This window comes from Falco naumanni, chromosome 1 (assembly GCF_017639655.2).
Source record: "Falco naumanni isolate bFalNau1 chromosome 1, bFalNau1.pat, whole genome shotgun sequence".
Lineage (NCBI taxonomy): Eukaryota > Metazoa > Chordata > Aves > Falconiformes > Falconidae > Falco > Falco naumanni.
The window spans coordinates 71,461,428-71,478,545 of record NC_054054.1 but is presented as its reverse complement, the minus strand read 5'-3'; the positions used below and the strand labels follow the sequence as shown (position 1 = coordinate 71,478,545).

The following is a 17,118-nucleotide window of genomic DNA, read 5'->3' as shown; positions in this document are numbered from 1 at the left end:
TAACTCATTGCAGTGAACGTGATGTTTACCTGCAGTAATGCTATCCCAATGAATATACCGGCAACTATGGTAAGATTGTCCTGCAACCATTTCTCAAACTGAGGGACGCAGCCTTTAGTGTAGATAACAATCTGCTGATCAACTTCCTGCCAAGGAGAAGAGGGAAGAAAACAGACAATTATATTCAACTATCCCGTCAGCAGAAGAACCTGCTCTTGCAAGAAGGATTCAGATCCTTAATATACCACATTAAAAAAAAAAAACAAAACGCTTACTGGTTTTTGCCTTGCATCGTAGCCACATTGAGTATTAATAACATCTTCCTAGGAGAGAGACAGAAGAGAGGCAATCAGTGCAATGTCTCCCAAACACCCTCTCTCAGCTCCACAGAGTTAGTCTGGAAAGTAGTAAGACAATCACCCTAACTTTGATTACCATATTGCTTTTTAAAAAACCCTTCCTCTTCCATTCAGTGCTATGAGTTACCTGCATCAAACTAAAGCACATCAAAAAATATTTCCTGCTCTCAGGTCAGTAAGCTGGGGAAACTGGCCCTCCACCTGGGTGAAGTGCATGTTTCAGATGAATCATAGAATCATTTAGGTTGGAAAAGACCTTTCAAGATCAAGTCCGATCATTAACCAAGGACTGCCAAGTCCATTACTAAAGCATGTCCCTCAGCACCACATCTAAGTGTTTTTAAACACTTCCAAGGACAGTGATTTCACCATCTCCCTGGGCAGCCTGTTCCAATGCTTGACCACCCAATGTGTGAAGTTTTTCCTAATATTCAATCTAAACCTCCTCTGGCACAACCTGAGGCTGTTTCCTCTTGTTCTGTTGCTTCTCATTTGGGAGAAGAGACCTACCCCCACCTTGCTACACCCTCCTTTCAGGCAGCTGTAGAAAGCAATAAGGCCCCCCCTGAGCCTCCTCCCTACAGACTAAACCACCCCAGTTCCCTCAGCTGCTCCTTGTAAGACTTGTGCTCCAGACCCTTCACCAGCTTCGTTGCCCTTCTCAAGCATTCAGAAATCAAAGTAAGGGGATTAAGGAACACCTATTTTAACTAAAAGAACCTTCTGCTAAAAAAGTTTTGCCCATACAGAAAAATATGCCAACACTACTTTTCAGGGTCAGTCTGTGCAGCATGAAGAAGTGAGAAGGGGTAGTTCTGTTGCCGAAGCAGCAAGTTCTTACTGAGGATGTCTGTAGAAATACAAACAGTACCTAGTCCCTTCCCAAGAACTAGGGAGGAAAAAAAGTAATGGGGTAATGAGTAGTTACTGCCTGTTCTTTCTTACAGGAGCTTGATACCAATGGGAAAGGACATGGTTTTTTTCCCTCCTACTGCCTCTGTTTTAGTACTCCCAAAGCACAGCTAATAAAACGGTCTAGAGCAGACTCTTCCCAGCGAACAAGTGCTCCCACTGGAAGCTGAAGCTACATTTGCTCTGTATACAGAGTTATTGCAGGACAATAAAATGAAGCAACTACTTTTGGTGTCAGCCACACTGGCAGCAAAATACTAAGTTACTGGCTCATATAACATTGAGCAGAAGGAGGAACTACTCAAGGAAGTGAGAAAACCAGCCAATTTTAGCTAGGTGTACTGAATACCACAATTTAATCAAGTTATGGGAAGTGAGAAAGGCAGCCAGCAGAGAAATAAATTTTTAAAAGCAGCCATATGGAAAAAGGTATCTCCTATCAGCAGTTAAAGCTCCTCTAAGTGTTTCCTCACTTTGCAGGAAGTACATCAACAGGCTGCAGCATCCTATCAGTTGCCCAAGTTGGATTCCCTCAATGGACCTTTAAGTTCTGAGCAATTTGTATTACTTAATGAGATTAATATTTCTGTTACAGGATCTAAAATATAAGTGCTACACACTTCCAAGGCTGTAAAAGCAGGTAAGATTGCAACAGAGGTATTTTTAGCTTTCTTCTTTGTACTGAATGCCTAATCGGTGTCTTCTGCCTTTAGCCTTGGAATTTGTTAACCTAAAGAAATTGTGAAGAATGAAATGGAAATAAATCAACTTTTGTAGGCCTTGCCTGTACAGGAACTTGGAACATTTCAACCTGCTAAACTACAGCAAGGTGAACCACAGAAGTCCAAATCCATTTTAAAGGAGACTTATTTTGGCCTATCTTAAACTTACCACTTCCTGATTCAAGCTAAACTAGAAGCCCTGTTCAATAAAGCAGACACATAACTTTTTGCATCCTAATTGCAAAAAATGCAGTGTAACACTGCATCCTAATTCCAAAAGGAATAAATTTGCTTTCCCACAGAATAAACTTGTTTATCACTACAACTGAATCAGTCACAGCTTGGTTACAATTATATCCATGACTTCTAATATTTTCAGAAATGCTATTTTTAGTCTTTATTTTAAAGGCAATTAAGCATGTTGCTTACCTAAAATTAGTAAGAATGAGACTTATCTTTACATTTCTGGTTGCTGCATCACCCCCTAAGAAACTACATAACCATATACACACAAAGACAGAGAGATAACTTTAGCATGGATTATGTATTTATAGGATTACCTTGTACTGCTGTCACTGGTTTGGTTTTATAACAACCACATTTTTAAAACTGGGTTGTGATGACCTCTCTGTGTGGGTGGGTGGACAGATAAGCAAACAGTAGGGGGAATCCTAAGCATAATGTAATGCTTGAGCCTAACCTATATTTTGTTTTAATATTTCATTAAAATTTTTTCAGTGATGTTTGTGGGAGATTCAAACTACTGTGAATACACATTCATTGCAGAGGAACCAGAATGCAGCTTGTGCAAGTGGCAGTGCAGTGACTGAACACTGGGAGTAGCAACTGCATTGCATTAGCAAGGCAGGAAGCACCTGAGGTGCCTGTTGGCAACTTAGTTAACTTTAGTCAGTGCTACAGGCTCATACATTCAAGGAACTGTAAGTCACTCCAGATGCAGAAAAAAGCCACAGCTGAACTAATACAAGCATTCACAGGCTACTTTTAAGTTACATGAAAGTCAAATGTGTACAGTGTTAGCCACGTAACAGTTTCCATGCACACACCCATCCCTATTTCAAGTCTTTCACTGTGAGTGAACTGCTTCCCTTCATTCTTTACCATGTCTGTGCTAGTAATGCATGGCTCCAGCATCTTCTGCTTGATGATCCAGGAACTACAACTATTTCAGAAGACATAAAAAATTTACCAAAATGCTGTTGCCTCAAACAATTTCTGACCTTGCAAGTCTGATCTTGGGCGACTGTAGAACAAGCAGAAATTTTAAAGGGGAGGAAAAAAGAGCATGTAAAGATGTCCATACCTGGCTCAAGATTCTAATGCAAACATATGTCAGTTCTTCAGGGCACAGACTGTCATTCATTACCATACCTAGCACAGACTGGGTCAAACTGGCTGCAGCCTCAGGACACTGAATTAAGTAATGAGTAATACCTGCTCTAGAGTGTCTAATCTTAGAGTTGCTGTTCTTTAAAGCAGTGAATGAAATACCCTGATGATAATCAATTGAAAGCTTACATCCTTCAACTCCTTAAGGGCTTCTGCTTTCTATCCTTGCTAACATTAATATGTACGTTCAGCTAAGTCCATGGTTCTCTAATTCTAATGAAAAGCAACAAACGGCATACAAGATTTAAGTTAGCTCAGGGTTTTTGCTGACTGCAGAGAACTTAGTAGTTAAAGTGAGCTGCAAGTACAAAAAAATACAGGTTGGTGGGAACGTAATGATCATTCATGACTTGCAGAAAAGAAAAAAATCTCAAGAGTGATTTAAAATTGGAACAGCAGACCCATCCCACCCTCTTGGTTGTCACTTACAGCAGGGTCTTTAGTGCAGCAAGAGAATGGCACTCCACAGCGCTCCCGACTTGCATTGGAATCTGTGCAATTGAAGTAAATATTAAGGTTCCAGTCATCAGCTCCAAAAGCCCCACAGCACTGCCACTAGAACAAAGAAAGGAGAGCTTCTTGACTTTCAGAACAAACAAATCTCAGCATTAGTTACATGCATCATCATTGCCAGTTTCCCCTCTGGCTTTCAAAACAAAATCCGAGATTCCCTCCAGTTTCATTGAAGCTGCCTTACCTTTTTTATTTTTTAAAAAAGCTCATTCCAAACCTGTAAGTTTTAAATTATCATGTGATTAAAGTTATGTTCGCACCCTGCAACTCTGCTCAGTGGAGAGAAATCCATGGAGTGAGCTGATATGCCTACACAACACCACACTGCTGCACAGGCCTACAAGCTCAGGCCCCAGGGACAGTAGAGCCGAGAGTATGATGTTCTGTCCAGTCTAATGTGCCCTGGCTTCTCAATAAAACTAATCATCTCTGAGGGCTACACCAGTACAGCTACTCCTTTTGCCAGTTTTGGGGGAATCTTTGCCTGGCTGTCCATCAGACAGTATGAATGCTGTTTCCTGAGCATCAAACACTCTACAAATAACATCTTTACTGAATCACAGAATCACATAATGGTCAGGGCTGGAAGGGACCTGCGCAGGCCATGTCGTGCAACCCCCTGCTAAAGCCGGTTTGCCTCGAGCGGGTTGCACAGGGTCGCGTCCAGGTGGGGTTTGAGTATCTCCAGGGAAGGAGGCTGCACAGCCTCTATGGGCAGCCTGTGCCAGGGCTCCGACACCCTCCAAGTGAAGACGTTTTCCTTCACACTCGGATGGAATTTCCTGTGTTTCAGTTGGTGCCCGTCGCCCCTTGTCCTGTCGCTGGGCACCACTGAAAGGAGCCTGGCCCCATCCTCTTGGCACTCGTCCTTAAGATATTTATGTGCACTGAGGAGATGCCCCCTCAGTCTTCTCTTCTCCAGGCTACACAGGCCCAGCCCTCTCAGCCTGTCCTCATAAGGGAGATGTTCCAGTCCCCTGATCATCTTCATAGCCCTCTGCTGGGCCCTCTCCAGTAGCCATCCCCATCTCTCTTGAACTGGGGAGCCCAGAACTGGACCCAGCACTCTAGGTGCAGCCTCACCAGGGCACAGTAGAAGGGGAGGACAACCTCCCTCGGCCTGCTGGCCACACTCTTCCCAATGCACACCAGGATGGTACCATTAATCTTCTTGGCCACCAGGCACACTGCTGGCTCATGGGTAACTTGCTGTTCACCAGAACTCCCAGGTCCTTCTCTGCAGAGCTGCCCTCCAGCAGGTCAACCCCAGCCTGTACTGGTGCATGGGGTTGCTCCTCCCCAGGTGCAGGACCCTACATTTCCCCTTATTGAACTTCATGAGGTTCCCCTCCACCCAGCTCTCTGGCCTGTCCAGGTCTCGCTGAATGGCAGCGCAGCCCTCTGGTGTGTCAGCCACTGCTCACAGTTTTGTATCATCAGCAAACTGCTGAGGGTGCACTCAGTCCCCTCATCCAGGTCATTGATGACTAAGTTGAAGTGGACCGGACCCAGCACTGACCCCTGAGGCACACCAGCCAGACTCTGCACCGCTGATCACAACCTCTGAGCTCTGCCATTCAGCCAGTTCTCAATCCACCTCACTGTCCCTCCTCTAACCCACACTTCCTGAGTTTACCTATGAGGATGTTATGGCAGACAGTGCCAAAAGCCTTGCTGAGGTCAAGTTAGACAACATCCACTGCTCTCCCCTCATCTACCCAGCCAGTTGTTCCATCATAGAAGGCTATTAGATTGGTAAGGGATGATTTCCCCTTGGGAATCCATGTTGACTGCTCCTGATGACCTTTTCCTCCACATGCTTCGAGATGACCTTCAGGATGAGTTGTTCCATCACCTTTCCAAGGATAGAGGTGAGGCTGACTGGCCTGTAGTTTCCTGGGGCCTCCTTCCTGCCCTTTTTGAAGGGACACTGGAGTGGCACTGGCTTTCCTCCAGTCCTCAGGCTCCTCTCCTGTTCTCCACAACCTTTCAAAGATGAAGAGTGGCTTGGCAATAACATCTTCCAGCTCCCTTAGCACTCGGGGGTGGATTCCATTGGGGCCCACAGATTTGTGGGTGGCAAATTTGCTTCAGGGATCTCTAACATGATCCTCCTCAACCAAGGGAAAGTCTTCCTTTCCCCAGACTTCCTCTCTTGCCTCCAGGGTCTGGGAAACCTGAGGGCTGGCCTTGGCAGTAAAAATTGAAGCAAAGGTGGCATTCACCACCCCCACCTTATCTGTATCCTTCATCATCAGGGCACCCACCTCGTTCAGCAGCAGACCCACATTTTCCCTAGTCATCCTTTTCCTGCAGATGTACTTGAAGAAGCCCTTCTTGTTATCCTTGACCTCCCTCACGAGATTTAATTCCAAAGGGACCTTTGCCTTCCTTGTCACCTTCCTGCACATTCTGACCACATCGCTATATTCCTCCCAACCAAAGGGCTGTCCCTTTTTCCACATCCTGTAAATGTCCTCCTTCTGTCTGAGGTTTACCAGAAGCTCCTTGCTCATCCGCGCAGGCCTCCTGCCACTTTTACTCCATTTCCTGCTCACGGGGATGCACCGACCTTGAGCACGGAGGAAGAGATGCTGCAGTATTAGCCAGCTCTCTTGGACTCCCCCTAGCTTCTAGAGCCCTAACCCATGGGATTCCTCCAAGTAAGTCCTTGAAGAGGCCAAAGTGAGATCTCTCGAAGTCCAGGGTTGCAATCCTACCTGTCGCCCTGCTTCTTCCATGCAGGATCCTGAACTCCCACTATCTCACAGCCACTGCAGCCAAGTCTGCCCCCAGCCTTCACACCCCCAAGCAGTCCTTCTTTGTTTGTGAAGGTCCAGGAGAACACCTTGCCTTGTTGGCTCCTCCAGCACCTGCATCAAGAAGTTATCATCAACACTCTGCAGGAACCTCCTCGGCTGTGTGTGCCTCGCTGTGTTGTCTTTCCAGCAGATGTCAGGGTGGCTGAAGTCCCCCGTGAAAACCAGGGCCTGTGATCATGAGGCTCCCTCCAGCTGTCTGTACAAGGCCTCATCGACTTCCTCTTCCTGATCAGGTGGCCTGTAGCAAACATCCACAACAGTGTCACCCATGTTGGCCTGCCCCTTAATCTCTACATTCCAGTTGCTCCTTCACACAAAGAGCAACTCCACCACCTCTCCTCGCTGGCCTGTCCTTCCTAAAAAGCACACAGCCATCCATGACAGCATTCCTGTTGTGCGAGATATCCCACTGTGTACCTGTAACTGCAGTGAGGGCATGGCCCTATGACTGCACACAGATCTCTAATTGTTCCTGTGTATTCCCCATGCTGCGTGTGTTGGTGGACAGGCATTTCAGAGCGGGAAACCTGCGTGCTCGATTACCAGGAGGCGTGCAAGAGGATCCACCATAGGCAGGCAGGCAAAAGGCAAGCAGAATCCTTCAAAAAGTAAATATGCCAAATGGCAGGCCTAGATTCTGGCAAAACATGCTGAACACACAAATTGGTAAAACTTGTTGAACATACAAAGAATGGACTAGAAATCAGTGGAGCACTTACAGTTTACAGCATTTAAGGAGCTAGCCCGATGAACCCATCTATGTCAATTGAAAAAAATTAATTTGAAAAACCCCAAACAAACCACATTTTTAAGTGTTGGAATTGCAGTTCTCTTTCTAGGTGCAGCAAAGCTCCCTCTGCAATACCTGAACACGCTGTGTTCAAGCACTATCTCTACTAGCTGAAGAAGTAGCTTGCTCTCCAGACTCATGCTGTCCCTGGCTTACCTGCTAAGATTGCTAATCCAGTTAGGAGAGCAAGTTATATGTAGTGCCTGCAAAAGTGGACTATAGCCTTTTTGTTGCATACAAGTCGATCACTGCTTTCAGACTGTGGTGCCCTCTGACCTTCTCCCAAGTGGACAAGATTCAAACCAGTCTGCAAGGATCCACATCCTGTTACTTACTCATTTTTTCCCCCAACAGATATAAAAGCAAAACAAACACTGAATTAAGTTATTTTAATTGCAGAATGTACAAAAATTAGTAAACATGATTTCAACCAACACTCAACCATGTTAGCTACACAAAGCCAAATTCAAAGAGGAGTGTTGTGACCCAAAATGAGTCGTTCAGGTTGGGACCAATGACCAAGTTTATGATACCCTTGGACTGAATTGAGGTGAAATACCAACAACCAACCAGTTTTATGATTTATTAATACAAAATACAAGATGTGGTTAGATACAATAGCTCAACGGCAGTTACTTTAACTGGATAAGCAAGTCCTGTGCCAAACGTTATTACTTAGATCTGGCCACTATTCAATAAAATGAATGGCGAGGGGGAGAGAAAGAGAAAAAAAGAGGTACCACTACTCATGGATACAGCGGCATCCTGTTGGTCCTCTTCACCCTGGGTGTCTTGGTGGTGGGGGTGCCACCCAAGATTTTGTCAATTCGGGTTTTATGCTCTCAAGAGGACACCTCCTCATTCACATACAAAGTGAAGGGGTGCATGGTCAGTGTCTGAGCAAGATCAGCATCCGAGTGGTGGTTGCAGGGGGTCCTCATCAGTGGTTGTGAGGGGTTTAGGCAACCCCTGCTGTGCACATGAGCAGTTGCCTTATGTTACCACAGAAGTTTCTGCCAGGAAGTGCTAGCTAGACTTCGCCTTCACAAGATTCTAAAGCCGTTCCATCCTGTACCACCTTGTGGCTACCAAGTCAGGCAACGCTGGCTCACTTTGCAGCTACAGCTCGTTTCAGTTCCTCTCCAATCAGAGTAGAAAAGCTTTGCACCAGCTTTGCTTGAATTTGTGCATTAAGCAATGTTTAAGGCAATTATCAATATATTGGTTCCTTACAAGGAGTTCATCAACACAGGCCAGAATTGAGTACTGGGCAAGAAGATACTGGCAAAATACCTTGTATACAAAAGTGCAAGACTCCTTTACACACACTGATAAATTACAAGCTTAACCCGTAGTGTCTGGCTTCACCCTTCCCTCCCAAGGGAACGACGCTGTAGCGTCATTTGGGGATTTCATATGAGAACTATGAGGTGCCCACTTCATTAGGCTAACCGCATAAAGTCTCCTTAAAGAAATAACATTGTAGTTTCACTGCTAAAACATCTCTGCCACTCTGCAGTGTGGTGTAGCACCTCTAATGTTGCTAAAACTACAGCAACATTCATCTCAGAACCAAATTAAGCTTAGAAAAGAATATTATCCTATGATAAAATATCTTGAACACCCCTCCTCCCAGGAATGCTAAAATATCTTCATACGCATACGGAATGTGCTCCAAAAAACTGAACACAAGACAGTGATGATTAACTTGTAGACTTGACACACTATCTCTTCTTCAAGAAGAGTTCAAGAGCAAGTCACCCCAACTCTCCACCTTGTTTTACTCACTTGTACTTCTCACAGGTGTTGTGTACTTGTAGAAATTCCATAAAAAATATAAAAAATATATATGTATCTATTCAAAAATATTATATATGCTAGAATACTTGTTGTTCCTTGAAGAAACCAAACAGATGGAAAGCAAGAAATAGAGTAGATATTTCTTTAAAATAAGCTTTACCAAAAAACCAAACATAGTCCAACTTACATATTCTTGTGTGAAGTCTATGAGGTTTTGCAAATCAATGTCATCTCGGTATGCTCTGATGTTGTTGTTTATAAAGAAATACAGCTGGTCCTTTATCCAATCTTTGAAAACAAATGCTAGAACACCAGCAGTGAGCTCCAAGAAGAAAATAATTCCAAGAAACACAGAAAACTATGAAGGAAAAGAAAAAGGTTAAAATTAGCTTGCTTTATGGCCAGAAACTTATTTTTCAAGGCTCACAATGACGTCGTGTCAAGGCTTTATCTGTTTCAGTGCAAGTTCAAGCTATTCTAGCACACAGGAAATTTTAAATTAAAAATGCATCAGTTTTAATTAGGGCTATAGTACAAGAGTCTTAGTTTTATTCTAACAAATAATAAAAATGGCAACAAATTCAACCCTTGGACATTTCACTGGGATTTTCAAAGAGGTCCAAGAGAATACACTGTAAATTTCAACAGACATGGCTACTCAACACCTGTAGGGCCCTCTGAAAATTCATCTTGAATTTCTACGGAGGCACTTACATTTGCAAATGCATAAACAACCAATAGTGCCAGTGAAATGTTTTTAAGTGACTTTTTCTTTAGACATCATCACTGGCAAAGCTTTGCTTAAGCAGACAAAGGAAAAATTGGTAACAGCAGAAATTAATTAATGACTAAGTCAGAGCAGAATGTCTATGGAATGACTCACATATACATTAAAACCAAATGAGGCTGCTATGATTAATGCAAATTCAATGGATGCCAAAGGCATTACTAATGATCTGCCACTTTCTCTAAGCATCTCCACTGAGTCTACACCATTTTAAAACACACAGGGGTCTTCGTATACTGGAAGTACATCCCTTTTGCAACTGTGCCTTTGAGTTTCATTTTAATATGCTCTCTGTGTTTTCTCTGATGCATTTTTAATTTCTCCTCCAGCTGCCGTATAGGAAGCTATTTCTGGTACAGCAGATGGGCTCATTTTAGGCATGCTAAGAGAAGCAAGGGAGAAAAAAGCATTACATTAGCTTCCCCCTCCCCACCTTTTTTTTTTTTTTTTTTTTTTGGCAAGACAAAAGCAAGCTAGAACTATCCCAAGCTGCTTTATAAATGCCTCAAACTATAACCCTCAACTGCCTCCTCCCCTTATACAACCCGTCTGTGGGATCCAAATATGTCATCTGAAGGCAGTTATTTCACTGGAAGCCTTTTCATGTGCGTATTAACAGTTAATGGTTATGAAGACACAACTGCTACCCAGGCTATGCCCACCTCTGGAAGTCAAAGTGGTGGAGGAAAGAATCTTGGATTTTTATTATAAATCTTAGATTTATCTACAATGGAACATGATACTGCTTTCCTCATCTTCAAAGCTCACAGGAGGAAAGCTTTCAAAAAACAGAACCAGGCTACATAGTTAAAGGAGTTTTGAACATTGAGGTATGTTTGTGTATCAGCAGCTCCTTCCCCAACTAACAGTCCAGCCTAGAGACAGACAGTTTCCATTTTCTTTACCTATCCTGGGCACATTCTCCTCCCTTTCTCCCTCTCAGGCTCCAGCACTGCCAGTAAGCAATAAAGCCTTTTCAGATTAGCTGAACAGAACAGAACCGAGAACATCAGCAAGCAATCCCTTATAACAGTCCTATCTACTCTGTACCATGAGGGGCACTTGCACAGCAGAAATCACACAGGTCACATTCAGTGGTCTGTCTACATTCCTCATATTTCACAGGGTGCTAGTTATGGAGTCTTAAGTTCAAGATGCAGATTCTTAGCAGAAATTTCTCTCTTTTTGTGACAGGAAAGCAAAACGTTAGGCTATATCCACATGAAAAGCACTAGTTCCATGTTATGATTCTTACCATCAATAATTTCAAATCTTAAAAAAACAACAGTAAGCACCAGAGACCGAAGAGCTATAAAGTGTTAACAGTTAGGCAAAAGCTATTCATGGAACAGCAGTCTCCCATTAGGTAACACCTTCCACTCCCAAAAAGACATTTTAAAATCTTCACACAGTTAAGCAGGAACAGAGAACATGACTTATGCTATGCAACTGATGAATGCCACAGTTGCAAAGGCTACTTACAAATTTGAGAAGAAAGGTATTTTCTCGCAAAGCTCCAATGCATCCTGCAAATCCCAAAATGAACATAACTCCTCCTACCACTAAGAAGAGCCAAACTGGATCAAAGCCTCCCAGGTCAGTGATGGAGGAGATATTGGACAGCACTCCCTGAGAAAGAAACAATGCCAAGGGATAACAGATATGTTCAGCTTTCAGTTGTAAAATTCTGCTTGCATTTTTCTTTTTAAAAAGGTAGAAGGCTACAGCAAATAAACAATCTGTAGTACATCAAGAAAACACAATTAAGAAAATCTTTGCATTACAAAAAAAAAAGAGATAAAAAGGGTGATTATGTACAGTATTTCTGAATCAACATGCGGAATGAACAACAAAATGTGCTTCTAGAGTCCTCTGCGAGAAACCCACACAGCATTTTGCTGCTTCTGTAGCTATAAGAATTACTCTTGCCAGAAAGTCATAACAGGTATTTGAGTAAAACTTAACTCAATCTTATTACCCATGCTGAGATGAATTTTAGATATCACATACATTATTTATGCAAGCACACTGTTATACACTACGACAGAAAAAAAACATAGTCAAGAGCAAGAACACCACCTTGAATTTAGCATTTATACTCTGTATTTACAACAACTGACAGAAATGAGAAACAAGCTCATAGGTTGCAGCATCTTGTGACAATGAATTTTACACCAAATTTTGACAAACTAGATACCTGGCCAATTCAACTTCAGGCATCTACATTGCCAAAATCTCATTATATAAAGTACAGCTACTGACTAATCAGCAGGAAAAGACTGAAAATAATGTTAAATCTTTCAGTAGGACATAAGGCAGTTTAAGTACTTGCCTTGGGAGATGGTTTGCACTAACTTAGGTTAGACCTATTATACAGTAAACCACATACACTGTGTTTTAGATATGACAGTCAGCACAGTCTCATTGCAATGCCACTGCCCCCTTAGAAGCAGAGCTTGGAATGTGATGCCAGTAATCCTGAAGAATATTTTTTTTTTTTAACACATTTTAACCTGAGTTTGGCTGATGTTTAACAGATGGGTCATATCAAGAAGTGAGTACAAAGTCTTCCTTATTATGGCGAGCTTTTTCACAGGAACAGTTACAGTTTCCTAAAGCCTTCTGGCAGCAAAAAAGCTGAAGTATCACTGCTTCTTTATTCACCTCCCCAGTGCTTAGGTCAACACAAAGCATGCTGCCGTAGCAGACATTTGTCCATGTGTTTCCTCAAAGAAGCCTGAACACAGGCTGAATGCTTTGGGCTACTGCTTTCCCTACTAACTCCTGAATAAAGCTGTGGCTTGAAAAGCAGCAATGTAGGCTTCAGCCTCTACGGTTCCTTATTTGCAGAATCAACAAGTTCTTCATCATTTTCCTTTTCCCCTGTTCATATCCCCTTTGCTTCTTTGAAATAGTCCCAAACTAGAAATAATTTTGCAGTTGTTATAACCTCATTTCCAAGAGTTGTTAGTAACATTATTTACAGTCACAACTGTGACTTCAGACCTGTGGTGGTTTTGTGTTTGTTTTATTTAATGTACTCAGTCTGGACCACTCAGAACATATAAATATTCATGTAATCACTATCTTTAATTCAGTATTCCACATGGTTTGCAACCACTCCCATAGTTCCTAAGTAAAACTGATGCTGAGCAAGTAGTAAAGAGACACACAAAACTTTTTAATTCTGTAGACAATAATAGACTAGATAAAACATACACATTAATTTCTCCAATGCACGCAGCAAGGAGCCTTGGAAAAGGGCAACATGCTAAAAGCAAAAGAAAAACTTGATTACAATCCAATCCTAAAGTACGAGCAATAAACCAACAGCATGAATGACATTCTCAAACCAGATTCCTCTCCCTCATACTACAGGAGGCTACTGCCTGACAGAAACGAATGAAAAAAAAAAAAAACCCAAAATAAAAATAAAAATCACATTCATCACTTTCCTCCTACATTACATATAGTACTAGTCATCTTATCATTCATTAAAAAGACAAAAATAGATGTAAGGCATGATGTAACACAGTGCTGCTCAGAGCCAGTTTTGCTATCAAAGCAGACCAGTTGGCACATCCCTTTTTCTAACTAACTAGTGATGAGAAGATACAGGCCAGGCTGAAATGAACACTTAGCCATTATTAACACTTAAATCAACTCGTGTAGAAGTTTTCCACTACTTTTGTTTCATCACCTTTGTCATAGAAAAGAAATCAAAGACATAATTTTCTTGCTAAGAATCACAAGCAAAAAATAAACAGTATAATCCAATAACACACAAACCTGAACAAGTCATGGCCATGGCTATACACAAGTCAGGAAACACGCCCAAGGGAAGGACTGCTAAGATGACTTCTTCACAAAGTTTTGAAGCCTTTCCTGTGTTTCCCCTCTGTGCTTATGTAGTTACCTCAAGATAAAACCAATGCTACCTTAAAGCAAACACTGTTACCCATTTCTTTTAACATTAGCTGATTTTGGAATTAATGGATGATAGCGCAGTAGAGTGAGAAAATAGTCACTGAAGAAAGGATGTTGCCTTTGTACTATAATTCTTTTACTAAAAAAAAAAAAATAATAATCCAAGAAGGATGAACAGTCATTTAAGTCTCCCTTCATAAGAGACTTAATCTTTCTTTAAAAACAAACCAAAAACCCACCAACCCAAAAAAAGAAACAAGAAAGCCCAGAAAAAATTACTATGTTTAATGAACTTCCTACCATATGGAAGTAGTAAAATTCAGATGAATGAAGAAATCCAAGTAAAATTCAGCTGACATTTGTGGACAGTGCTCTTAGAGAAGCAAGTCATAATATAAAGGTTAGTGAGAAGAAATATATCACTTTGCATTTTGTCACATCCCCATCGAAGCTGATGACAATAAAATTTAGTGAACCAGTTGTACATTGCAGTTCCGATTGTGTCCTTTCACACCTCTACTTGCTTTCCTAGCACTGCCAGGCTCTTAGCACACTGGTATGCCACTCAGTGGTCAGTCACGCGGCAAAAGTCACTCATCTAATCTCTGGTCTCCTCCAGGCTCAAACTCCTCAGAGTAGCTATGACTGACACGTACTGAAACAGAACACCACAAGCTTTATCTGCCATTGTTTGCTGTCCTTGAAAAGCACCTTTATGTGCTGCTTCTGCTAGTCCACATATGGAAATCATAAGCCTAGCCTGGATAAGCCCCAAATAATGCATTATGACAGCGCAAAGCACATGCTGCCTAATTCTCATTTGCACTCTATATAGTCTCTGCATATGAATCCCAAGTTACCAGTATTCTGAAGAGACATCTCAGGATATACAATCAGGGAGACTTTGGCAATAAAAGAACAGCTAGCAGCAGGAATGACAGACAATGCTCTGTGGTTACAGCTAGAGATGCACAGAGGTAGTCTGATAGAAAACTGCTGCATACTGCTGAAATACGGTTTTGCAGCCTTAGGTTTTTTTCTGGACACTTACAAATAAGCTCTCTGACAAGACAGTAGTGAAATACTTTAAAGAAAAGCATATTTTGCTTCAAGCAGCAGGGCAGTGACCGGGAGTGTTACCTCTCTTTATACTGTTAAGAAGAACTAAACATACAGGCCCACAGGCACATACTTCTATCCACCACAAGTTTTTATAAAGGCTACTACCAGTACTCAGTATTTTTTGGCTGTAATGGCTGCTTCTGGGAAAAGTTCGGCAGAGAGGTATAAATGCCTGGTAGTGACAAATTCTATCTCCATCCTGTCTTTAACCAAAAGCAGAAGGGAGTCGTTCCAGAGGTGCTCGAGCAGAGGATCAGAAATGTCATATTCTACCACCATACCCTTCAGTGACATGCTCTGAATCCTCAGGCTGACCAGTCAGTCACAGAATGTATAGCGACTGTTTGTCAACTGATCTCTTGTGTCAATGCAAGACCTAAATAAACTTGTTGTAAATCCTTTAATGTTAGGCTTTCTACAAATACAAAGTATTTTTCTCAGCAACACTACTACAGTAGTCCAACCTTTACTGCTGAAGAGTTGCAAGTACTACTGTCGCTTTAGTATCTGTAAGGAGGAAATAATATTTTTTTTCCTAAACCCTAAATTTCCACAAAATTTTGTTTTGGAAGTATGGTTATTTTTCTGTGGTACAAGCACACCAGTTTCTTGGTAGTTTAAGCATGTCATCTTTATTTGGCAGTAAACATTTTGTTTGTACAAAGCTACATACTCTTAATACTTTTCTTCTCTTGATAGTGTCAACCCAGGGCTCTGCTGTAGTCCCACAAGGACAGCCAGCAGGACATGTTCCCTGGATGATCTCAAGTTCATTTGTTTGCTCTGTTCCCCCACCCTCAATTGCCTGCTATACATTATAGCACCTGGGATGTTATTTAACCTTTTAAACAACCACAAGTCAAAATTTGTTTGGAGTAGTGAAGCGACAAAAGCATCACCCATAACTGAACTAAAAATCAACAATGGTGAAGTTATGAAAACCGTTCCTTTATTTGTGAAATTTAAATCACTATGATACAATGATGTAGGCATGAAACAGTAAAGACTGACCTTATATTACCACCCCACCCCAAATTCAGGGGAGGAAGTCAAGCAAAACAGTAGGACCTGCTCTTTCATGCAAAAGGGTAGGGAAAAGAGGCATTGGTGGCACCTTAAGTCACACCAAAAAACACGAGATAACCAAGCCAGGCCTGCCAGAAGCTCCTGCAGAACTGGAGTCCTCTCCTTAAGGCATGTGAGCACAGGCAGAAAAGCAGTCTGTAAGAGATGCCCAAATCCAGTGACAGATCCTCTGTTGTCATGCCCTATTTCCCCCCCCAACGGCTGCAGCCCCCCACCCTGCAACCTGCATCTCATGCATAGCTCTCAAGTGAGAACAAGGCAAAAGAAAACGTTGAAGACAGTAACTCAAGAAGGCCCCTCTGGATATTACAGCTGCCCAATTGTTTGCCTTTATCCCCATCAATAAAGATTAAGGAAGAAACAGTCTTAGAAAAGCAATAAGGGTGCACCCTTCACCCCTTCTCCACCTTATACTCCAAGGTCATCAGGACAATTTGAACTACTTTTCAGAGACAGATCTCTGACTCCACCTTTGGTGCACATCTATATTTGCATTTCAGGTCAGATCCTGAAATTTAAAGGGATTGCACACAAGCTATGCTTCAGTTCGCACTAGGGAAAAGTCTCAGAGCACACAGACTAGATTACTTAGAAATGAAGATGTGCTCCTGGAACATAACTCACAACCACTAGCAGGCATTCAGTCCATAAAATCACACTAGAACTACGTTGAAAAAAAACTCAAACCTTTTAAAACCTGTAGACTGTGCAAGTTGGGTCTTCAACACCATTTCCTCTCCTATCGGTCCACACTATTTGCATTTAACAGACATAGCATTTACATGCTGAACCCAGGAAGTTAATTTAGTTTCCCCAGAATATATGGATGCCAACATAGACATCTTGGTTGGTGCAGTGCCTCAGAGTT

At 42.2% G+C, this 17,118-nt stretch overlaps 1 protein-coding gene across 1 annotated transcript in view; it reads right to left on the bottom strand.

Annotated features, from left to right (window-relative positions):
* Positions 1–17,118, bottom strand: part of TSPAN5 (tetraspanin 5) — an 89,037-nt gene that overhangs the window by 5,727 nt on the left and 66,192 nt on the right. The window contains exons 3-7 of the mRNA XM_040599008.1: positions 11,598–11,744; positions 9,516–9,686; positions 3,833–3,958; positions 276–323; positions 30–146 (exon numbers count right to left, since the gene is read on the bottom strand). Coding sequence (XP_040454942.1) covers positions 30–146; positions 276–323; positions 3,833–3,958; positions 9,516–9,686; positions 11,598–11,744 — 609 coding nt within the window. The remainder of the gene's footprint in view (positions 1–29; positions 147–275; positions 324–3,832; positions 3,959–9,515; positions 9,687–11,597; positions 11,745–17,118) is intronic.